At 36.2% G+C, this 25,648-nt stretch overlaps 1 protein-coding gene and 1 pseudogene across 1 annotated transcript in view; both read right to left on the bottom strand.

Moving 5' to 3' along the window:
* LOC102864454 overlaps positions 1–8,349 on the bottom strand; it is a 23,604-nt pseudogene extending 15,255 nt beyond the window's left edge.
* LOC102859961 (lysine-specific demethylase 6A-like) overlaps positions 1–25,648 on the bottom strand; it is a 230,183-nt gene that overhangs the window by 21,839 nt on the left and 182,696 nt on the right. Inside the window, 9 exon segments of the mRNA XM_006902075.1 lie at positions 8,436–8,577; positions 10,129–10,316; positions 12,826–12,940; positions 17,926–18,074; positions 19,227–19,301; positions 19,379–19,443; positions 22,784–22,989; positions 23,591–23,696; positions 25,249–25,375. Of these exon segments, the coding sequence (XP_006902137.1) occupies positions 8,436–8,577; positions 10,129–10,316; positions 12,826–12,940; positions 17,926–18,074; positions 19,227–19,301; positions 19,379–19,443; positions 22,784–22,989; positions 23,591–23,696; positions 25,249–25,375 (1,173 nt within the window).

The raw sequence follows: 25,648 nt of genomic DNA, 5'->3' as shown, positions 1-25,648 counted from the left end.
CAATGAATGAACAGAAATCCAAAACTTCTGTAAATGTTCATTAAAATGAATTTTTTAAAAGTTAATATGATTATATTTTTTCAGAAGTGGTAACAAGAATTGGTATAATAATTTAACGCCAGTGCCCCACAAAGTCAGTAAACGGAAGGCTAAGATCTGAAGGCAGATTAGACTCAACACTTGGACTCCAGACAAATATATAGTTCTGACCTTCGTGTATTTTACTCAGCTATTAGATAGTACAGAACAGTAAGACTTAGGAAAAAACTGGATTCCAGCCCCATACTGCTGACCAAATGCATTTTTAAATAGGAGGCCAAATTGTAGGCTGTAAAATTAAAATACATAAAATAGTATTTAATTAAATTAATTTCTTTGTGTGCTTTAAGTTTAAAAAATGGCTAATGATTCAGACAGAAGTCCTGATGTTGAGTAGGTCAGTTGGTAGAAAAAGGTGTTCCTTGGGAACAAAAATGGGCAGTCTCCTCCCATAAAGATTTACAGCCTTAAAATTCTGATGGACAGTTACTATGAATTGAACTTACTCAATGGCAAAAGCTTTGGTTTTCTGGTTTAAAGATCTACAAACTCCACAGCTAACAATGTAGCAAGAACTACCTAGTAGCCAGATGAAAGATTCAAATGGTCTTAGAACTCTATTCTAATCAATAGAACTAGGTATGTTTAATAGGAATTTCCACTTAACTATCAAAGCAGGAATTTAAGTTCCATGTCAAAAGCAGTCAAGGTGGTAATGATTACTTATCACAACTAATCCACTTTTAAAAATTGTATCTATGACAAAGTGTATTAGTATATTAATATGAATTTCTATTTCAGTTGGAGTTCTTCCATTTGAAAAAATGTAGTATTTGCATGCAACTGTTTGAATGCATTTTCTAAGCTCTCACCTTTCTCCTCCCATTGCATAGAATTTAAACTAGAATTTTCCCCTTTTGATAAAAGAACAAAACAATGAACATGTTCTTTGTAAACGGAAACTTATAACGTGTTAAACTTGAAATACTAGGATACATTACAAGCCTAATCATAGTCTTACGAAAATATTATCTCTTCTAATTATCTTTTAAACCTAAATACACACTGGTTTTTAAGATGATTTAAGATATATTTTTCACTCTCTTTTTTTTTTTAAATACCAGAGCTGCTGCTTCTTTTGGGGGCTACTTGTTTTGTATTTTTTCTTTTTAATTGAGGTGTGACTCTCACAAGGAACTAAGTGTTCTTGAAAAGGCTCCTTCAAGATGGGTGGACATTTTTTTCCAGTCTTCCAAAAAATGTTCCTTTTTTTTTTAAGAGGCACTATTTTTTTTAAACTGGGGACTATCTTGCACATGAATGCTGATAAATATTTAAATCCAAGTGTACTCTCCAGGGTATGCCACATTGTAAATGTTGACTCTGGAAAGAATACCCTGTCTTTTACTCACTATCAATTTTGAAATCAGAAAAGAACCTTTTAGCCAGTGTACCGTATGTTTCCTTGTTGACCTCAGCACGTGAACTGAGCTGATGATGTTGACCTGAGTCTTGGTTTGTGTAGCTGTACAATCTATATGCAGTGCCAACAAAATTAGGTCACTTCTAAAGGTTAGAGAGTGTGTACAGACTACTTCTAATCCCCATGAGCATATTCATTATTCAACTTTGTAAGCTGGCATAGAAACTACAACAAAATTGTTGTTACCATTTTTTTTAAACTTTTACAATGTTGTTTATGTGTTGTTTTTCTGAAGAAAACCAAATGTAAATTTCTCATGGTTCTTGCTGCCTGTTTTAGCAGCATCTGAGGCAGGATCTTTTATACATTTGTATTTGTAATAGATGAAAAACCAGATTACAAATCCCTTTTTTAAACCTTAAATCATATACCAGGTTTTTGTTCTACACTGTGTAGGATAAGTTAAATTTAAATTGCATCCTATTAACTGTTACAAGTGTATTTCTGTAAACATAGTTATGTTGAAATAAAGTTTTTTTAAAAGTGTTTCATGTAGTATATTCTTAAACAATTGTTGAATATGATTTATACTGCATAAAGTCCAAATATTATTTGGAAAATTAAGAGCTCAAATGACAACTAGATTTTGGTCTAATTTTTATAAAGAATTTAAATAATTATAATGAAGAAATGAGAATCCTTAAATTGCTGGATGACAATAATGCCAGAGCAAGAAAGAGGCAGGATGTTCCACTAAACAAACTTTCTAACGATAAAATCTCAATTTACCCAAAATGGAATGAGTCACTTTCAGTCTACATAGCTGACAGATATTATTGGTAAAATGATCAAAAATAATGGGTATAGGCTCTCTGCTCCTCGTCAATTAACAGACTGTCTTCTTGTGCATCCCTGCGATAGGTTGGAGTAAATGGATTTGGTTGCATTGGGCTGTTTTTAACTCTGGCAAACTGGATGTTGCTGCCATCAATGACCCTTTCATTGACCTCAATTGCATGGTTTGTATGTTCCAGTATGATTTCACCCATGGCAAGTTCAATGGCACTGTCAAGGCTGAGAATGGGAAGCTGGTCATCAATGGGAAAGCCATTATTACCTTCCAGGAGCGAGATCCTGCCAAAATCAAGTGGGTTGATGTTTGTGCTGAATATGTTGTGGAGTCTACTGATGTCTTAACAACCTTGGAGAAGGCAGGGGTTCACTTGAAGGATGGTGCCAAATGGCTAATCCTCTCTGCTCCTTCTGCCAATGCCTCCATATTTGTGATGGGAGTGAATGATGAGAATTAGAACAAGTTTCTCTGCTGGTGGGAGTGTAAAATGGTGCAACCACTATGGAAGGCATTTGGCTTTTTCTCAAGAAGTTGGAAATAGAAATACCATTTAAACCATCAGTTCCACTACTGGGAATATACCCTAAAGAAACCATAAATGCCATACAAACAGATATATGCACATCCATGTTTATTGCTGCATTATTTACAATAGCAAACCCAACTGCCCATCAATAAATGAATGGATAGAAAAACTATGGTACATTCATACAATGGAATACTCCACAGCAGTGAAAAACAATGAACTCTTAAAACACTATACAACATGGGGGACCTAGAGCACATCATGCTGAGTAAAAGATCTCAGTCACAAAAGGGAAAAAACTGCACAGCACCACTGTTATAAAGCATGTCTGACATTGGGGTGCGGGGGGTGGTTGAGAGGCAAACAGGATAAGAGTAGATAGATAATGATCACTGCATTGGAACGGAAGAAAGAACTGTCTAAAATGAATATATGATTAGGCATTATATGTACAATAACAGCCCAGAAGAAGAGATATATTCTTTCAAAGAGGACTAGGGGAGGGTGAGGTAAGGTAGCTAGGTAATTGTGTTACCATGAATGAATTTTATTTTTTTAAAATGTGAACTGGAATGGGGGAAGAAAGGGCAAAGGGGCAAAATGTGCAACAATGAGTGAATGAAAATCTCACTTCTATGCACACCCATGTTTATTGCAGCTTTGTTCACAATAGCAAGGAGTTGGAAACAACCTAAGTGCCCATCAACAAACGAATGGCTAGAGAAGCTGTGGTATATTCGCACAATGGAATACTATGCTGCATTAAAAAACAAGGAACTCATGCAATATTATTCAAAATGGTTGACTCTGGAGAACATTATGCTGAGTGAAATATCCCAGTCACAAAAGGACAAATATTACATGATGCCACTGTTGTAGAATGGGACTGTCCTTGGGGTTGGGGAGAGACTGAGTAAGATGGGTTCAATAATGTATACTGCACTGAAACAGAGGAGGGAGAAAACTGTTTAAAAGAGATATATAACTAGGTATTTCTGTCATCACAGGAGACTAGAGCGAGGGCTACATGGTGGAGGGGACCTGGGGGAGGGTTTGTAAAACAATGAAAGAATCTTTTCTTTTACTTTTCCATAATTTTTGACTCATGTACTTATAACTTGTTAGTCAAATTTGTGTCTTCTAGGTTGCAACACCCCCATGATACATCTTCAAGGATATGAACATGTACGGCCAAGCACAATCAATAAGAGTGCATCTAAATTCCCAAATCAATCTCCATAATAGTCTATGTGTTTCCTACTGCCAAAGGGGCCCTTTAGAGTAGTGAGAGAAGATCTTCACCCTGAAACCCACAGCGTCCCTTTTCAGCAGGAAGTAGCTAAGAGAATACGCCATCCCCTTTTCCTTATGACTCAGGGTGAAGTCTCTCTCAGGGAGGAGTGATAGGGAATGGCAAAGGACACACTGACAAAGGAGATTAATCAGAACTGGCTTTGACAAGCACTGTGGCATTTGGACAAGAACAAACTGGGAGGAGGGTAGAGAGAACAGTGCAACAATGAATGAATGGAAACCCAAAATCTCTGTAATTGTAATTATAGAAAAAAAAATAGTTGAATGACCTACTAAAGTAAAAATGCAAAACAAAAACTAAAAAGAACGAATATGGAAAATGGAAGCAAAATTTTTGAATAAAGCTGGCAACTTAAAATATTATTTTATAAAAAAAAAGAAAAAAAAGAAAATCTCACTTCTCTGTAAATACTTGTTAAAATCACAATTAAAATAAAATTTTATTTAAAGAAATAAAGAAGTATAACAAGTCTCTCAAAATTGTCAGCAATGTCTCCTATGCCACCAACTGTTTGGCCCTCATGGCAAAGGTCATCCATGACAACTTTGGCATTATAGACTCAAGCCTACAGTCCATATCATCACTGCCACCAAGAAGACTACGGATGGCTCCCCTGGGAAGCTGTGGTGTGATGGCTGTGAAGCTGTCCAGAACATCATCCCTGCATCTACTGACACTTCCCAGGCTGTGGCCAAAGTTATCCCTGAGCTGAATGGAAAACTCAATGGTACTTTCATGTCCCCAACCCCAATTTGTCAGTATTAGATCCGACCTGCTGTCTGGAAAATATGATGACATCAAGAAAGTAGTAAAGCAGGCATTAGAAGAAGGGCCCCTAAAGGGCATCCTGGGATACGCTGAAGACCAGGTTGTCTCCTGTGACTTTAACAGTAATAACCACTCTTCCACCTTTGATGCTGCAACTGGAACGGTCCTGCATGACCACTCTGTCAAACTCGTTTTCTAATATGACAATGAATTTGGCTACGGCAAGAGGATGGTTGACCTGACGGTTCACATAGCCTCCAAAGAATAAGAGCCCCTTAGACCACAGCTCCAGTGATAGCACTAGAGGAGTACTCTCAGCTGATAGGGAGTTCTTGCCTCCATACACTCAGAATCTCACATCCTTGACACAGTTTCCATCCAGACCCCTTGAGAAGGAAGGCTTAGAGAGCCCATCTTGTCATGTACCATCAATAAAGAACACTGTACTAAACAAATAAACAAAAATAAACGGTACTAAGTATTTTGGATTAACACAGACCCTTGCTGTTGTATACCATTGAGTTGAAACTAACCCGTATCAGATGCTCCAGTGGATTTTCAGAGACAGACATTCATCTTTCTCCTGAACTACTGCATACCTTTGAATTGGCAGTGCAACCCTTTACTACTAAGCCTCAAGAGTTCCCTAACTAGCATCTAGCCTCTCTCCAACTTTGTAAACGTTTCTGGGAATTTTCCATTATTTTCTTCCAAAATTAACATTCAATTTGCTTTTCAGAGCAAAGTACTAGGAAAAGGTAAATGGACACAAAACTCTTCCCATAACTTCCAATTAGATTTATATAGACAGTATGTTATCTATGATTACTTAAGTACTTATCTCCCTCTCTTCCCCTCCCTCAGTTCATATTTTTTTTAAAAAATTGTTTATTATTGCCCAATTATCTCCCTCTTGTCCCAGTCCTCTCTGCAGTGTACCTCTTATTCTGGGATGTTGTACGTATAATGCCTAATCATATATTCCTTTCAAACCATTCTTTCCTTCATGTGTTCCAATGTAGTATTATTTATCCTCTCTTTTCTTAGTTTCCCCCCAAACCTCATGTCAGCTCTATTTTATAACAATGGTGTTATGCCATATTTGTCCTTTTGTGACTGAGCTATTTCATTCATCATAATGTCCTCCAGGCTCACCCATGCTGTGTAGTATTTTATGAGTTCCCTGTTTTCTAGTGCTGTGTGGTATTTCATTGTGTGAACCTACTATAGTTTTCTATCCATTCATTTGTTGATAGGCACTTGGGTTGCTTCCATCTCTTTGCTATTGTGAATAATGCAACAATAAACAAGGGTGTACATATATCTGTTTGGGTGGCAGAATTGGTTTATTTAGGGTATATTCCTAGTATTGGAACTGCTAGGTCAAATCGTATTTCTAATGTCAACTTTTTTAAATCAAGATTTTATTGTAAGTTTATAAAGAACTTGGATTTCCATTCATTCATTGTTGCACATTTTCCTCTCCGGCCTCCTCCCTCCTGGTTCGTTTTTTTCTTTAGGAAAAAAGCTCTTTCATTGTTATACAGACCAATTTACTATATCACACCAATAACACCTAATCATGTATTTCTTTTATATAGTTCTCTCCCTTGTCTGTTTCAATGTTTTGTACATTATTATCCCCTCTTTTCTTAGTTTTCCTCCAACTTCCCTGTCAGTCCTGTTTTATAACAGTGGCATTATACAGTATTTATCTTTTTATGACTGAGATATTTCACTCAGCATAACGTTGTCCATGGTCACCTATTTTATATAATATTTCATGAGTTCTTTGTTTTTCAGTGCTGCATAATATTACATTGTGTGAAATAATTCCAACTTGTTAAGAAAGTTCTATACTCCCATTGACAGAGGTTGCACCATTTTACACTCCCACCAGAAGTGAATAAAGGTTTCAATCTCTCCACAGAATTACTGAACTTCTAAAGAGGATTTATACATTACTTGCTATGATCTAGTGACGTATAGTGGCATAGAGCAGCGAGTAGGACTCCTATATCTGCAGTTCAAATTCACCAATGGCTCATCAGGAAAACATGAGCCTCTCACCACAACTGAGTTTCAGTCTGCTATGATTTGGTTATCTGCCACCCTCTACCCAATATGCCCAAGATTAGTTAAATAATAAACTAATATTAGTATTGAAGATGAGTATTTCTAAAATTAACACAATGACCAAATGAATAATTCTTAAGGAGGAAAACTTAATGTAAATATGTAAATTACATATATCTAGTTCCTCTTAGATTGATCTTATTGAAGATAGTGTTTTATTCATTTTATTAAAACAGGGTCACGTAAAAAAGGCATCCCATAAACTACTACAGAATAAATAAAGTTTGGGGGGAAAAAAAGGCATTCCAGGATCCCACCTCCATAAATTTAATTCAGGCTGACTATGGCTGGGCCTCTATAATGAAGTTTTTAGTATTTCTCCGGGCTGACCCCTCATTACTCAGTCTCAGGCAGACCCTCCGGCGAGTTTCCGAGGCTAAATCATACCAAGGCAAGTGCCCATCTTTCTCCCATGGAGCTGGAGGATTCGAACCGCTAAAGACATGCTGCCCACCCTCAAATCCTAACACACACACACACACACACACACACACACACACAGAGTTATCTCAGATTATTTTCATAATGGCTCCCAGAATCAGGGTGGCCTGGGAGGGAGAAATAAATGATTTGTCCAGGACTATGCAATTATAAAAGCTGGCGGCACAGGGACGAGAAGCAGGCTCTCAGGCTCACTGCAGTTCTGGGTCCCGACCCGGCGGAACACGCCACGCGCCCTGTCCCTCCGGGATCAGGAAGCAGCGTTCTACCAAGGGAGCAAGAGAGCCAGGTAAGCAAGTTCCCCTGGAGGGCGCCCCACCCCAGGCGCCCCGTGTCTTCACCCCAATGCTGTGGGTGCACCGAGGTCTGGAATGAAAAACGTATGCAAACAGGAGCCCCAAAAGGTCGCCACCCACTCACTTCGGCTCTAGGTTTACACCGGTAACCAACTACTTTTGACACCACAAAGCAGTATATATAAATTAGGTAATCATGTAAAAGTTTGTAAAAAGTGTATAAAGTATTAAACCAGCTATGGGGAAAATATAAAATGGATGATTTAATTATCTTTTAGCTATACTGTTAATTTCCCTGCGTCAGCATCTATTTCCATGCCATCACTGTCTTACTAAAAGAACACTTTAAATAGTAATACTTTTTATGAGCAATCAGGTGGCATTCATAGTGTCAAAGAAATACAGGCAATGAAGATACTTGTTTTGACTCATTTATAACCTCTGTTCCTCTTTGTACTACAGTAGGCTATTTCAAAGGGGAAAAATAACTTTAATAGGAAGATTCTTATATTTTACCAAGATTTCCAGATAATTTTGTCTTGATGTGAGCATATTTTCATCATGTTAGGGGGAGGAATACTGGATAGCTAACAGTTCCCCAAAATACAAGGACTACAGCAGTTTTAAAAAGGACTTACTTAATCATTTCAAAAAGCTTTGGATCTGAGACCTTGATATTACGTGCCATATTCCAGGAAAGATGAACCATGGGTACTACTGACTTCACACTTTGTAATTTGTTCCATTCGTATCGTTCTACTGCCAATTTATACTGGCAGGCTAGGAATAAGAAAAGAAAAAAAATTATAAAGCAAGTTGAAGTGCCAGAAAATATGAAGATAATCATTATCACCTGCTTAGATGGTATATTCAACACCAATTATTAAAATTTAATAAAAATGTTAATTTTATGATAAGAATAAGAATAATAATCATGTACAGTGCTTATTTATATGCCAGATACTGTGCTGAGCTATTTTAAACATCATCTTATTTAATATTTATCATCATTTCACTAATTTTATTACCCCCATTTTATATATGAAGAAATTGAGACCTAAAGAGATTACATAACTAGTATTAATCTAGATCTATCTTTAGAGCCTATATTCTTAACTGTAAGTTTATAATGCCAAAAAGGAAAACACAATTCAAACAGCTTTAATCATAGTAGGGTTGTTCATATGGTCAAATAAAAGAAAATTAAGAAATAATCACTCAACTTTGCTATCTCCCATAATTAGTTTCTTTAAAGAGAAAAAAAAAAGAAATCAAACTAAAAATTTATCAGGATGGATGGTGAAGAGATTGAGATTGTACACAGCTTTAGTTTGCTTGGTTCCATAGTCAACAGTCTTGGCACCAGCAGCCAGGAAATTAAAAGGCGCACTGCCATGGGAAAGTCTGCTGTTAGGAACCTCTCCAAAGTGCTGAAGAGCAGTGGTGTCTCTCTGGAGACTAAGGTGCATCTGATACAGGCCATGGTCTTCGCAATCACCTGTTATGCATCAGAGAGTTGGACAATGACCAAGGAGGATAGAAGGAGAACTGATGCCTTTGAGCTGTGGTGCTGGAGAAGAGTACTGAGAATACCATGGACTGCTAGGAAAACAAACAGATTTGTCCTGGAGAGGGTTAAACCGGGTGGCTCCTTGGAGGCAAGGATTCTGAGGCTCCGTCTAACTTACTTTGGACATGTTGTGAGGAGAGACTGGTCTTTGGAGAGGGACATCATGCTTGGGAGGGTGGAGGGACGGCGCAGGAGAGGAAGGCCCTCTATGAGGTGGATTGATTCAGTGACTGGGATAATTGGGATGGGAGTGTCAGAGACAGTGCGATTGGCACAGGACAGAGCGGAGTTTAGGGCTGTTGCACATAGGGTCGCTATGAGTCGCAGGCGACTCGACGGCACATAACAACAACAACAACAACATATTGAGCAAGGAGACACTCTTCCAATTTTTAATGAATAATATTAAGGGTTATGATGTAAAGCAGACTAAATAAGTGCTCAGCATCTAAATTTTAAAAGAATTATAATTTTATGGATTAATTTTGTGCTATATCTTTAAGCTGGAAGGAGGAGTGGCGTCCACTTCCATAATAGCTTGCCTCCGGAAACCCTATGAACTTGGAGAGAGGATGAAAGGCACCCAAGCGTCAAGGACTCTCCTTCATAGGGTCGCTATGAGTCGCCTGCGACTCGACGGCACTTAACAACAACAACAACAACAATATTAAGGGTGGGGGTAGGGAGAGGAAATAATTACATTGGGTATAATCCTACATAAGTTAAAAGGTTTATTTTCTAAAGTATATTCTTGAAAATACCTGTAAGTGGACCAACATTCCAAGCAATATTGTTGCACCAGCCAATAGCCTGAACCCAATGTACAGTGCCTGCATTTATCCAGACCAAATCTCCAGGTCGCTGAATAAACCTATATACTGGAACATTTGCTTCATAAAGATCTTCAAGGTTGGGCCACCAAGAACCCATTAGGAAATTCAAATTGTTTCTGAAATAACAAACAATGCAAATGGGTTAAATATTTTAAATATGTTCCTTTTAATACTAAAAGATAACGACGAGAGTTTTAAAATATTCTTTTATCTCATTGATAAGTAATTATGTACTAAGAGCTGTTTTATTTAAGTGAATAAATGAAACACAATGGAATATTAGTAATTCTGAACTTTGGATAAGTTATCTATCTTAATTTTAAAAAATATCTGATTTTAGAACAAATTTTAAGTATTATTTATATACTGTAACTTTAAATTTCAATAAAGACCATTTTGATTGAATTCTTACTCTTGGAGAACCTAAAAATTCCTGAAAGGTGGAGTACATATCAAGTCATTTAAATCTAGAAAATAGAATTCCTAACCCTAATCTCAAATTTCTGAGGGCAATGACTCTCAATTTGCGAGCCATGGAAACCTGATAGTATGCTACAGGTAGGACTAGACTCAATGGTTTTTGAGGGGTTAGTCTAGATGGTAAATTTAGTCACTTTCCCCCCTTTTATTTCCTAAAAAATTCAGGTTACTCTTGAGATAAGTCTAGAACAGACAAACAATGGTTGGAAGGAATGGCTTACTGTTTGCTAATAGCTGAAGTACTTAGATCCATTACAAGAAAGGTATTTGTAAAGTAAGAAAATGGTTATTAAAGAAAAATACTAGCTTTTCATCAAGATTCATGCACTGGCATAATAAAATTAGAGAAAACTTTCTACACAAAAGCAAGCCTGCTTAAGCAAGTACTATCTATGACAACTAATCATATTAACTTGATATTTTTATTACTCTTTAGCATGTACTTCTTGGATAATCTTTCTTCTTAGAACATCTCTACATTGAGATAGCAAAGAGATAAACAGTCAATTTCAACTTAAAAATAACTGTGGTGTAACAATATACTATGAAGATAAGTAAGAAATAAAAATCTTTCTGTACAGAATGCTGATTTTCTGCATGAATACTATTCTTCTGTTACTAGAACGCTGCTCCATAAAAGCAAGTAAAAATTAAAGTTGATTAATCAACTTCAGTATCTTTTTTCAGTAGATTGAACATCTTATCTATTTAAATAAACACATTTAACATTTTAAAATTCCACCTCTCTGATGGAATTAAGTTAAAGGAAATCTACTGTTAAATAATAAGACAATGAAAAGGTGACTCACGCTTGTATGTAAGACTATTTGGTTTAATATATTTTTTTCCTGAGGTTTTTTTCAACAATGATAAACTTGTTAGAAATTAAAAATATTCTGAGTAAAGATCTTTTAACGCTAAAAGAGCAAAGTATGTTTATATGTGGGATATATGCATAATTAGTTCTCAAAAGTCTCATATGTTTCAGATGTGCTTTTTCTTTACCCAATACTCATCCTCAAACTAATTGCTGCCAAACTGAAACCAACTCACAGCTGACTCTTACTGGGTTTTCTAGAGGTTGTAAAGCAGATAGAAGACTTTCAAATAGGGAGTATATAAATTTTTCAATGTTTACCATTAACATAAAATATGAGGTGAATTTATAATGTAATGCTGTTTGGGAAAAAAAATTAGTAAAATATCAAGAAAGGGAGCTCTGGTGAAAAAGTAAGTAGGGAGTTGCACTGTTAACCCAATGGTGACATGGGAGTCTCCACAGGACACAGATGGGTATTTGCCTCTTGCCCAATGTGATAGTCTTAAAACTCACTGCAGGGTCAACTACAAGGTGGTTTGAGTGAATGGAAATGAGTGACTATCTAGAAATAGAATTAAATTTAAATTAATGAAAAACAATTTCTTGCTACCCTTTAACATAAGTAAATTAAATGTTGTTAATAATTCTAAAGGAATAAACTCTGTAATGTGAGTCGTTTCTTGAAAAATGTGAGATAGGTAATTAAATTTTATGAAATTACCTTGTTGGAAAAGTTATCCATGACATTTCAGTAAGAATTAATATCATAGTGAGGTGGCAATTGTGATAAAACCACTGCCCTTGAGTCCATTCTGATTCACGGAGACTCATTAGCAATTAATTAAGTAACTTATGCCACCAGAGCTCTCTCCTAGTGGTTGGTAAACTTACCATAAAGAGCTAGAAAAACAATAGGTTTTCCAAGTCATATGGTTTCTCTTGTAACTATTATTGTAGACTTAAATCAGTCACAGAGATTAAGTAAATGAATGGGCCTGGCTCAACTGTAAAAGTTCTTCCAGTTTTAAAATAATAAATACTATGATTTATTTATTATAATAATAATTATTGTTGATATACATACCTTTCAAACAAACTGATCTTGTAGGCAACTATCTATCCTCTGAATTCATGACTATTACATCATGTGAACTCATGATATTGATTATAAAAAAAATTTCCAATAACAAAATAGATTTAGAATCTCAATTTTACTTCTTACTGTTAAATAAAAACTGCCTTAAGAAATTCAATTTGGTAAGCTTACTTTAAAATTATTATTTGGATTATTATATGATTAAATAAAAGTTAGTTTAGAAACCTACTTTTCACAGAAGTCATTTAGAACACCCCAATAACTTTCAGGAACAACAAACCATTCACAGTCACCTGGACCAATGTTTATGTTAACTGAACAGAAGTTATTATTTTCTTGATGACCTGAAATGTGAAAGGAAAAAAAATCATCAGCATATATTTCATGAAAAATATAATTCCTTGTTGTTGTTATGTGCCATCAAGTCACTTGAGACTCATAGCAACCATATATACAACAGCTCTGAAATATGCTCTATCTTGACCCAACCACACTGTCTCTGACACACCTACCACCATTACCACAGTGAGTCAATTCACCTAATCCAGGGTCTTCCTCTTTTATGCTACCCCTCTACCCTTTCAAACATGATGTCCCTCTGCAAGGACAGATGTCTTTAAGTATGTACAAATGACAACAATCTAGTGTTATTCTGTTTTTTTCTCACTGTAGCATTTATTCGTTTTGTTGCTGACTGCCATTGAGTTGAGTACAACTCATAGCAACACTATGAATAAAAGATATAATGCCTTTCCATAGCTATTGTCATTTCTCCAAGTTCATAGAGTTTCCATAGGCATGGGGGTTAGGACGTGGATGCCACTCCTGCTTCCAAACCTGTTTTACAGCTGGGAGCTCCATCAAACACTATCCACATTGGGGAATCATTATGGTATTTGATACACAAAAGACATAAGGTTCAGCATCATAGCAAACCCAGATTACCTCAGTACAGAAAATTGACAAAAGAGTGATGTACAAGTAGAAGAATGTTCCTCCAAATATAACAACACTAGTCTCATTTAGCAGTGGATAAGTGCTGTCAAGTTGAATATGACTCATAACGAAATACCTGAACTCTCTTCTATGATTAACATAATTTTTATATGTTTATAGAGTTTCCAGAGGCAAGTGGTTTAAGAAGTAGATGCCACTCCTGCTTATTAACCTGAATCAATCTGGAAGCTCCTTCGAACACTGTCCATGATGAGTAACTATTATGATATTTGACACGACTATGGCAGTGTTGAGCATCACAGCAACTCCAAGTTATTCAGTATAGAAATAGACATATGACTGCCGTACCACTTAAAGAATGTTCATTAAAAAATTAATAAATTTGGCCAGAGGGCCCTACAGAATTTTAAAGACACACTCCTGGGTCTTTGTTGGCCAAAAGGGGGAAAGTCCAGCGGACACCCACTTGTAGAGGGGAAAGAAACCAATATAAATTAACCACAACTCAAAACTTTCCTTACGTGACCCAAATCAAGATGCGAGAAGTACTTCTTTGGAAAACAATAAATATTGTGGTTAAGAGACTGGGCTTGAGGCTTGGCCATTAGGGAAACTTGTCAAATGTTTCTGGCTAAGTTTTGTCTGACTGAGATTTTCCTAAAGAATTGATTTGTAGGAGCCTTCCTTTAGTTACCCCTAACATGGAACTGGCTAGAGAGAAGATGTTCTCAAAGAAAGGGACTCTGCTTGAGAACAGAAGATGACAAAACAATTTGTGAATATAGTGCCACACAAACCAGTATGTATGCCAGTGTTGTGTCATGTGTGGGCTGTTTGGTCATTGTGATATAATTAATAATCAGTTGTGGGCTGGGAAACTCATTTAAATTAATTAGAACTTGCTAGGTGGGTCTTTGTGATTAAAAGTTGGTTGGGGATAGGAAGACTCAATATTATGAAAATGACAATACTACCAAAGGCAATTTACACATTCAAAGCAATCCCAATACAAATACCAATTCCATTCTTCAGCGAGATGGAAAAGGCAATCTCCAATTTCATTTGGAATGGAAAGAGGCCCAGAATAAGCAAAGTACTCCTTAAAAAGAAAAAACAAGGTAGGAGGCATCTCACTCACTGATTTCAAATCCTACTACACTACCATGGTGGTCAAGACAGCGTGGTACTCGTATAATGACAGACACATAGAACAATGGAATAGAACTGAGAATCCAGAAATCAGCCCATCTACCTATGGTCAACTGATTTTTGACAAGGAGATGAAATCAGTTAAGTGGGGAAATGACAACCTTTTTAACAAATGGTGCTAGTAAAATTGGGAAACTTCTGCAGAAAACTCAAGCAAGATCCACACCTCACTCCATACACAAAAACCAATTCAAAGTGGATTATGGACCTAGGACTAAAACCAAGGACTATAAACTTCATTGAAGAAAAGCTTGGAAGAACTCCAGAAGTGCTAATCCATAACATAAACAGTCTTCCAAGTATCCTGAAAAATCTACAACCAGGAGAAGATAAAATAGATGAATGGGATCTTCTAAGAATCAAATCCCTATGCACACCCAAAAACTTCTTCAACAGGGTAAAAAGGGAAGCCACAGACTGGGAAAAAGTATTTGATAATGACATGTCAGATAAGGGGCTTATATCTAGAATTTATAAAATACTTGAGCACCACAACAAGATAAAGGTGAATAATCCAATTGAAAAATGGTCACAGGATATGAAAGACACTTAACCAAGGAAGACATTCAGATGGCCAACAAGCACATGAAGAAGTGTTCAAAATCCTTACCTCTAAGAGAGATGCAAATCAAAACAACTATGAGATATCATCTTACCCCAGTAAGAATAGCAAAATTTAACAGAACAGCAAGCAACAAATGCTGGCGAGGTTGTGGAGAAACTGGAACCCTTATTCAGTGTTGATGGAAGTGTAAAATGGTGCAACCACTGTGGAGGGCGGTATAGCGCTTTCTCAAAAAGTTGCAAATAGAGAATTCCAGGAATTCCACTACTGGGAATATACCCCAAAGAGACCATAACTGACATCCAAGCACACCCATGTTTATTGCGGCTTTGTTCACAATAGCAAGGAGTTGGAAACAACCCAAGTGCCCATCAACAAACGAATGGATAGAGAAGCTGTGGTATATTCACACAATGGAATAGTGCTGCATTGAAAAACAAGGAACTCATGTAATATTATTCAAAATGGATGACCCTGGAGAACATTATGCTGAGTGAAATATCTCAGTCACAAAAGGACAAATACTACATGTTGTAAAACAGGACTGACCTCGGAGTTGGGGGGAGACTGAGAGAGATGAGATAAATAATGGATACTGCATTGAAACAGATGAGGGAGAAAACTGTTTAAAGGGCATACGCGATTAGGTATTTTTGTCATGACAGGAGTCCAGAATGAAGACTGCATAGTGGAGTGGACCTGGGGGGAGGGATTATAAAACAATGGGGTAACTTTTCTTTTACTTTTCAAAGAGAAGAGTGTACTGGGGGGGAGGGGTGGGCAGGGAGAAAAGTACAACAATGAATGAAGGGAAATCCAAAATCTCTGTAAATGTTCATTAAAATTAATAAGAAAAAAATGATAAAAAATTAAAAATGAATTTTGAAAAAACCAAACCCCAAAACTTTGCCTCATATACTTTGGGCATACTGCTAAGAGGGGCTATTCCTTGGAGCAGGACATGATGCAAAGGGTCAAAGGCAAAGGATCAGTGAAGCAGAGAAAGACTGTCAAGCAGGTAGACCAGCACGGTGACTGTTTCAATGGGCTTTAGTATGTCATGAAGTGTGAGTATGGCACAGAACATGGTTCAGATCTGTTATTCATGATGTCGCTAAGGGTTGTACTCGACTTAACGGCACCTAGCAACAGCAACAGTATGTCACATATTACATTATTCCATGTAAATGAAACATACAGAACAGGTAAATGTTGTCTCTAAAAACAGAGTAAAAACAGACTAAAAGCAGTAGACAGGATCTGAAGCAAAAGAATGTGAAGTCAATAAGTATATGGTTTCTTTCTGGATAGATGACAACAGAGCTAAAGAGAGTTGTAACAATTACATAACACTGTCAATGAAACATTTCACGTAATTATTAACTTTAAATGTATGTTACTACTTAAAAAAAATGTTCGTTCTTCATCCTGTACATACCATGCTGAGTATTTTACTTATTAGCATTTTTGTGAGGATATTAGTCTTAATTAACTCTATCTGCTGAAAAGGTTGTTAGGTGCCATCAAGTTGAGTATGACCCTATGAATAGCCAACCTGCAATCCTCATCATGTCTGACACAATAGAGCCTACTGCTGAAATCACCATCTAGTCAATCCCTCTCAATGAGAGCTTCCTCTCCTTTACTGACCCTCCATCTTTCTAAGTATGATGTCCCTTTCCAAGGAGTAGCCTTGACTAGCTACATGTTTAAAGTATGAAAGAGGAAGCTTCACCATCTTTGCCTCCAAGGAGCTGTACTTTTTCTAAGACATATTTATTTGTTCTTTTGGCAGTCCACAGGATATTCAGCACTTTTCTCTAGCACCACAACTCATTGGCATCAATTCGTCTTTGGTAATCTTTATTCACTGTCCAGCTCTTTGACACATAGTGATTAAGAAGACCATGGCCTAGATCAGACACATTATTCTTCACCTGACATCACTGTTCTTCAGCATTTTGGAGAGGTTCCTGACAGATGACTTGTCGAATGTAGTATGTATCCTGATTTCCTGAATGGTGGTAAAAAAGGTGTTGCTGACCCAAAAAAGGCAGCTTCAATCCTTTCTCCATTTAACATAATGTTTATTGATGGTCTTGTGGTAAGGCCCTTTCTTTTCCTGATACTGGGTATAATGCATACCAAAGCCTGCAGTTCTTGATCTTTTGCAGCAAGTGTTTCATATCATCCTCACTTTTAAAAGGCAAAGTTGTGTCATCAACACAAGTTGCTAATGAGTCTGCCTCTAATCAAGAAATCACATTCTTTTAGATAAGAGTTTGGCTTCATGAAGAAAGGATACAACCCTTATTATGTACACCTTTCCTGATTTAAAACAGTGCAGTATTCCCCTGCCTTGTTGGACAACAGCTAGCCAAAATTGCCTAGGTCATGGATGCTAAATTAAGTGCTACTTAAGATGGGATGAGTGTTTCCCTTTAATCTTAAGGACAGTTGTGGGAAGATATCAAGGACATCATTTAAAAAGAGAAAAAAAATGTAATCAAGCAGACAGAAGTTAAAGATAAAAATGAATGCAAGAAGAGACTCTGGTTATTTTTACATTTCAACTGTATGTTAGTTCACAAAAAATACCTGGAGTTCTGCTTCCTGGAACTTTCATATACAGCTGAACTGTGTTCATGCCCAGTATGGTATGGCCAACATGGCTGAGAAGATTTCCTGCTGATACGACACGCACAAAAGCAGGAAGTTTAGTCAGCTCATGTAGTTGTAACTTCCACCTGTAATAAAACGGAAGATTTAGTGAAACTGGACTACAAAATTACATGGAATAATTTCCCAAAAAACAGTTGATATTCTGCAATTATCTTAAAATTAAATAAAAATACCATTTTATGAATTAACATTTTATAATTAACATTAGGGGAAAATGTCATTTAAAAAGCTATACAAGGGTCTGAAGTTAAGAAGCAAATCTAACTATCTGTTGCTATGTGCCTTTTGAGTTGTCTGTGACTCACTCAGTGATCCTATGCATGATAGCTGTGCACCCTGCCCTATCCTGAGCCAATCTCACTGTGTCTGATCTATTGCCCTAGTATCCTTATTGCCCTAGTCACTGCATCAATCCATCTCATCATCAGGGATCCTCCTCTCCTGCGCTGTCCCTCTACTCATCCAATGATATCTTTCTCCAAGGACTGGTCTCTCTGGGCAACATATGTGAGGCAGAGCTTCAAAATCCTTGCCTACAAGAAGCAATCTGGCTCAATCCTCTCCAAGACAGACCTATTTGTTCTCTTGACAATCCATGGTATGTTTCACACTCTTCTCCAGCCTCAAAAACAAAGGCATTGGTTCTTCTTGTGTCATCCTTAGTCATTGTCCAGCTCTCAAATGCATAGCAAGCAACTGAGAAGACCATGGCCTGGATTAGGCACATCTTAGTCTTTAGGCTGACATTATTGCTCTTCAGCACTCTGCAGAGGTCCTTGACAGATTTTCCTAATGCAATTCATCTTTTGATTTCCTGACTGCTGGAGCCAAAAGTGTTGACTATGGAACCGAGCAAGCTAAAATTGCTAACAATCTTCATATCTTCTCCATCTATCATGCTGCTGCCAACTGGCACAGTGATGGAAATTTTTGTTTTATCGAGAGTCAGACTAAAAAGGAATGGAGATAGGACGCATCTTTGATGCAATCCTTTCCTGATTTTGAACCATGTGGTGTTTCCTTGTTCTGTTCTAATGCCAGCACTGACAGTTTTGTTAAAGCTCAAGTCTACACAGAAAAATGATAAATAGTTGGGGGGGGGGGGGAGTTGTAGGCAATTTCCTGTTGGGTTTTTTTTTTGGTTTTGTTTTACTTTGTTTGTTTGTTTGTTTTGTTTTTTCTTTGGATCAGTTCTCAGAAATGATACAAGGACTTACTTTTTGTCATCAGACAGGTCAATGTTGGTCCCAAACTTTATGGTTTTAAAAGGTCCTTTCCTCCTCCTTCCAGAACTTTTAAAAAAGAGAGAGATTATTTAATACATACTTCTTAATAAACAAATACTGTATGGATATTAAAAATTACTTACTTATCTGAAGATGTGGATTCACTATCAGAGTGGTCTTTATGGTGACTTCTTTTCTCATTTTCTTCCTACAGATTAAGCAAAAATCATTCCAGCTCAGTATCTTAGAAGAAGTTACCCTTTTGAAAAGTATTTTTTAAAAGTTAATAACTAGCTTGAAGAAGCTTCTATAGGCCTGGTTCACCAGAAAATTCTTCAAATATCTCATTATACGATATCCAAGAAAAGTTAAAGCTCAAGAGCAAAATATTTAATCCTCTCCATTATTCATAAAATTACCTTTGTATTTTTCATTAAAATATTCTTCTATATGGTTCCCAAAACTGCAGATTCTCATATGTATCTGATATTTAAGATAGAGAAACCTTATAGAAGGTTGGATTAATTATGATAGTATCAATGATTATGAATATCAAGGTGACAAAACAATAACACATTTTCTAAATTAGATGTATAAATGTGTACACATGCAAAGCTAGTAGAAAGTAAGATGTTCTGTATTCTTCTGTTGTTGTTATGTGCCGTCGAGTCGCCGGCAACTCACAGCAAGCCTATGTACAACAGTCCTATACCCATCTCTATCCTGCTATCCCGTGCCAAGTTGTGCCAAAAAATCTAGAGGAAAACCACCTGGACAACTGACTGGAAAAGTTCCCATCTGTTCGCATTGTAAAGAAAGGTGAACTGACAGAGAGCAGAAATTATCCAACATTACTATACAAGCAAGCAAGATTCTGCTGAAAATTAACAAAAACGACTTGAACAGCAGCATATCAACAGAGAACTGTCTGAAGTGTACGCTGGGTTTAGAAGAGGTCATGGTACTAGGGATATTATAGCTATACATATATTCTACTTAATAGAAAAGTTCCTCCTGGCTGAAATTTTGTCACAATCTACTATACTTGAATAACAGAACATTTACAACATTAGTAAGGAAGGTAAGTGCTAGATTATTTTATTTACACCTCTACCATCACAGACAACTCTTAAGAATCTTCTAAGCTTTTTTGTTGCTGATATTACCTTTTTGAAGGATCTCTGAAGGTCTACTTCATAGGGGGTTGCATCACTTATCCAAAGACCAGTTACTCCTTGGTAGACACATGGAAAATTTCCTCCCAGATGACTGATAATCTCAAAAACCCAATGGAGGGTCTGCTATGATTTGGTTCTAACATGACGGTAATGAGTAAGTAACGGCTTCCTGATGTTTTGGCCTCTTTTTAATATGTGATTTTCAAATTTAGAAAAGGTAATGTTATATGTCTGAGAGCATACTAAATTGATTATGAATCCCTTCTATTTAAGTGCTCTTTAATCTACAACACTTCTTCCAAAATTTCGTTTGATCATTTTTTAGTTGTTCTGCTAATCCAAAGGTAGAGAGACTCTCTGGTAGTTCAAATCCTCAAAAACACTTCATGAGAGAAAAAGAGTCAATCTCCTCCTGTGCAATTTACAATCTCCAACACTCCACTGGAGGCTCAGCTATGAGTTAATTCTGACTCATCTGCAATGTTAGCCGACAATGACTTCTAGTATCCTATCATGCAAATACCACAGCAATTTGAACCACAGATTGTTGTTGTGTATTGTCAGGGTCAGAGCAGAGCCAATCTATAGCTGACTCTCCAGCGGGTTTTTAGAGGTAGTCAACTGCATAGGTGGAGACTGCCTATTTTCTCCCACAGTGTATCTGTATAACCCAAACTGCATGCCTTTGGGATGGCAGTGTAGTAGCTTCCTACCACTAGGCCACCAGAACTGCTAACAGATATTTATACTGACAATTCATTTTTGTCCATGTAAGTTGAAGGGTGGTTTTAATTTCTTTGTAAGATGCAGGGCATGGCAATGAGGGGGAAAAAAAACCCACTACAAAAACAGGTATTCCTTACATAATATGAATAAGTCTTATCTTTAATGTTATGTAAATTTTCCCACATTTTGAAATGACTGACTCAACAAATTCATCACAGTTACTTTCAATTGCTGCACATGAAACTTTTAAAATACTGAAAAGCTTTCTGCTTTTTCTTGCACTAAAGACTAAATAAGAATAGTATGTATATGTTCCACTACACTCTGGCAACTGCACATAATCTTTATACAATGTATAAGTATAAATGTAATCTTTGATAAAAAATAATCTCCGTGCAGAGGACTCAGGCTCCAGCTGTGGCCACCACATAGTGGATTTTCTATGACAAATAAAGTGAATTAAGTTGTTAAAAAAAAAAAAAAGTAATCTCAGTGCAGAGTTTTAAATATTTTTTTGAGGAGCAAATTTAATAACTTTCACAATGTCAGAAGATACTCTGTGATTATCAAAACAAATACAAAAGGGTGGTCTGCTATTAGTATCTGGTAGGTATAAATCAGAGATGCTACTTAACAACTGGATTTGGCCTTATATTGAAGTAGGCAGTTGGTCGCCAGTTTGGGGATGGCATCCAGTCTGAGATGTGTGGAAAAGCTGGATTGACAAAGGTGTGTTTTCTCGTTTTGGTTGAAGTTTGTGTGTGGAATGTTAGCTTGTTTGTTTTTGTTTTGTTTTAAAAAAAAACTTCATTCACAACTGGCTGGGAGCTGATGTGATTTGGCCTTGTACTGAAAAAGGCAGCTGTTTGCCTGTTTGGGGTTGGTATCCAGTCTGAGATGTGTGGAGCAGTTGGATTTGACAAAGGTGTCTTTTCTTGTTTTGGCTGAGGCTTGCATATGAGCTGATTGGATTTGCTGTCCTCAGCCTGGTTTTAATTGTTTTCAGTCTGTCAATTTGCTTTAGAGAGGTAACTCATGGTTGCTGTGATGCTAAACACTGTTATACCGATATGTCAAATGTGATAATGCATACCCCCATGGTGGACAGTGTTTGGTGGAGTTCCCAGATTAAAGCAAGCTTGGAAGCAGGAGTGGCATCCACTTCTGAAATAGCTTGCCTCTGGAAACTCTATGCACTTAGAAAAACGATGATAGTTACACAACAGGGTTTAGGACTTTCGTTCATATTGTTGGCTATGAGTCTAGGATTCGACAGCACTTAATAACAAGTGTGCTATTAGTAGCTGGTGAGTATAAATCAGAGATGCTACTTATCATCCTGTGATACACCGGAGGACTCAATCAAAAATTTATCCATTACTGAATGTCAATAGTGTCAAGGTTAGAAAAAAATCAGTTATATATAGAAACAGAACAGAAGTAATAGTCATCTTATCACATACTTATACTTTACCATAGCAATATTTATTAACTACCTGCTTGCTTAATAAGAGCAAAATTTAAAGCATGTGCAAAGTACTTTATATAATTACAATATAATATAATCATATTTACAAAAGTAAGCTGCCCTTTTAAACAAAAATAATCTTTAAATATCTAAAATAATCTCTAGAAATTACTTACTCTCAGTGATTCCTGGAACGAGGAAGCCTGGTATTGAGCATATTTAGCAATTGTAGTATGAGATCTCTTACTTTCACAATGCCAGATTTTTTTCATTCCAGTAGGATCCCAGTTTTCATCTGCAGGCTGCAACAACTGTGTCCTCACTTCGACCATGTGTTCATTGTTAGCTTCTACCAAGGTTTTGGTAGAAAAAAGGCCAAGGTCTTAAAAAATAAATACATTTATATTTAGTTAATAAGAAATTGCACTTGAAAAAATACTTTTAATTTTTTTTAAAAAGGGTGCACACTTCATAGTGCTTTCCCCAGATTCCTTGAAAATCAAAGAAGGCCTCTACACTTTCTTAACTGTGGAGTATTAGGTTGGTACAAACATATATGAAAGCCGTAAACCTAATTTTAACAGATAGATTAAAGGGGGTACACAAGTGGGATTTTCACTCATCTCATTTCTGCATATGCCTGGAAATACTCAGGGTATGGCAACTCCTAGAATCATAAAAATTTATCCACATTTTATACTTAGAATAATTTTTGTTAGTTAGTTTATACCATAATTTTATAATTGGGGGAAAGCAGAGATAAATTAAGAAGGTATAATGAAATAGTCATTAATCAATATCATTATATATTCACATGATGAAATTAAAGAGTAACACACACATACAGCCAAGAGAATATTAAAATAAAAGCATAAAAACCTGTAAGTGGGGCCATCACAGTAATTATGAATTACTGCCAATGTTTTCAAAGTTTAAAAAGAGTAAACAAAATTTTTTTATTTTCCCCTTAATTTAAACCTTACCTAACTTAAGAGCGCCAGCAAGGCCACGTATTACTGTAACAGGGTTATTTGGATTTGTACAAAATTGATGTAATGGAGGAAAGAAAGCATCACGTTTATTTTCCAACTGTAAAATTAAAAAGTCATTACATATTAAATTTTGAATAAATAATACATCCTCTATACTACTGTTATTTTTATTACTGTTAGAATTTTTATCACTATAGCTTTTGATTCTAATTTAGACAGTAATCACATAAATGTCTCTTGTCCACTTTATTTTGAAGAAAACAGGTGGCAGAAATAAAATTTAAATTCCGAAATATATCTTTTAAGAAAATATAAAAATGAAAGAAAAAAAAACACCACCGAAAAAAACAAAAAACAAAACACCCAAACAAAACCAACCCAACCCACAATAAATTCTAAAGCTAAATCTTAATTTTGTATTTTGTTTTCCTCAAACAATGATTTTAAAAGACTTGTATTACCCTTCTAATCAAGTACTGGTTAGAGGACATATTAATATAATAAATTCAAAGCAAGAGTGGCATCCACTTCTTAAACCACATGCCTCAGGAAACTCTAAGAACTTTGATTAAGGTAGATAGCCTTTTGTTCATAGGGTTGCTATGAGTTGTCATCAACTTGAAGGCAATCAACCATAAAATAACAATAACAACAACAACAGAGCCAAATTTCCAAAATAGTCACAGATGGAAGAATATTCTTCTTCTTGTTAATTGCCGTCAAGTTGGCTATGACTCATAATAACCCTATGCGTAAGAAATCTAAACCCTGCTCTGTCTTGAGCTCATCTGTCTCTGATACACCTACTCTTATTACCCCAGTTATTATGTCAATTCATCTCATTTCGGATCTTCGTCTCCATGTGCTGTCCCTCCACCCTTCCAAGCAATATTCTCATTTATATTGTTGTGAACCGTCCTATAGCTATCCTTCCAGTAGGTTTTCAGAGGCAGTTAATTGCACAAGAGGAGACTGCCCATCCTTCTCCCACAGAGCAGCTGGTGGATTCAAATGCGTGCCTTTGGGATTGCAGTGCAGCTTAATAACCCTAGGCCATCAGTGCTCCCTAATACGCTCTAAGGACATTAATTTTAAAGCTTAAAATATTTACATTTTGAGAACTTAGGGTAGGAGGAAATAAGATAGTAGGATCTAGGTAGAAGATAAAGAAATAGGAGTTCTAATTGAATTCTCATCTTCCTATTAAAAATAAAAATAGTTTGAAATAACCTTTAATAACTCTTTAATGATATATCTATTATCAAATCTTATAGTATCAAAAAGTTTTAAATAATAACCTTTTTTTAAGATGTATAAAACAGAATGAATGTTAAGGTCTATATAAAACTAGGAAGAGGCAGAATGTTGATTTATAATCCATTTTACCAAAAATGTTGTATTTGTAGGTAATTTTCGCCTAAAACTGCCCAAGAGTGGGTCAGGACAAAGTATTTCTCATTACAATCATATAACCTAGTAAATAACTACAAGTAACAAAATTCATTTATACATTCATTCCCAAAATATTCATGTTGCTGACAACAATTTTGTTGTTTACTAAAAGATGTATGCATAAAGTTAAAGAAAAATAATCTAAGACAGGTAAATCCCCAGTTTGATTTCTTGCTAGCCAATCAATTTAGACTCACATAAATACTAGGTGTAGGTGGATTCAACTTGTCCTTTGGCAAGGGAGGGTATGGTGAAGATGGTGGTCTTGGAGGTGGACATTTATCCAACAAAATGCTGTTAGACAAGCCATTTTTACCTAGATTCCTTTGGGAGAAGGAGAGAGAAAAAAAAATCAATTATGAGACTGAAAAAAATCAATTATGAGACTGAAAAAAAGCAATTTAATAAACTGGAGGTAAAACTCTTCTGAGGATTAAATAAAAATTCAGGATGATGATAGGTATGATCAGATTTTTTTAAATAAAGTTCAATGCGGGGGAGGGCTGGGCAGGGAGAAAAGTGAAACAATGAATGAATGGAAATCCAAAATCCCTGTAAATGTTCATTAAAATTAATAAAATAATTTTTTTAAAAAAT

This window comes from Elephantulus edwardii, unplaced genomic scaffold, assembly GCF_000299155.1.
Source record: "Elephantulus edwardii isolate Elephantulus edwardi_28Jun2011 unplaced genomic scaffold, EleEdw1.0 scaffold00365, whole genome shotgun sequence".
Taxonomy (NCBI): Eukaryota; Metazoa; Chordata; class Mammalia; order Macroscelidea; family Macroscelididae; genus Elephantulus; species Elephantulus edwardii.
This window is presented reverse-complemented; position numbering and strand designations above follow the sequence as displayed.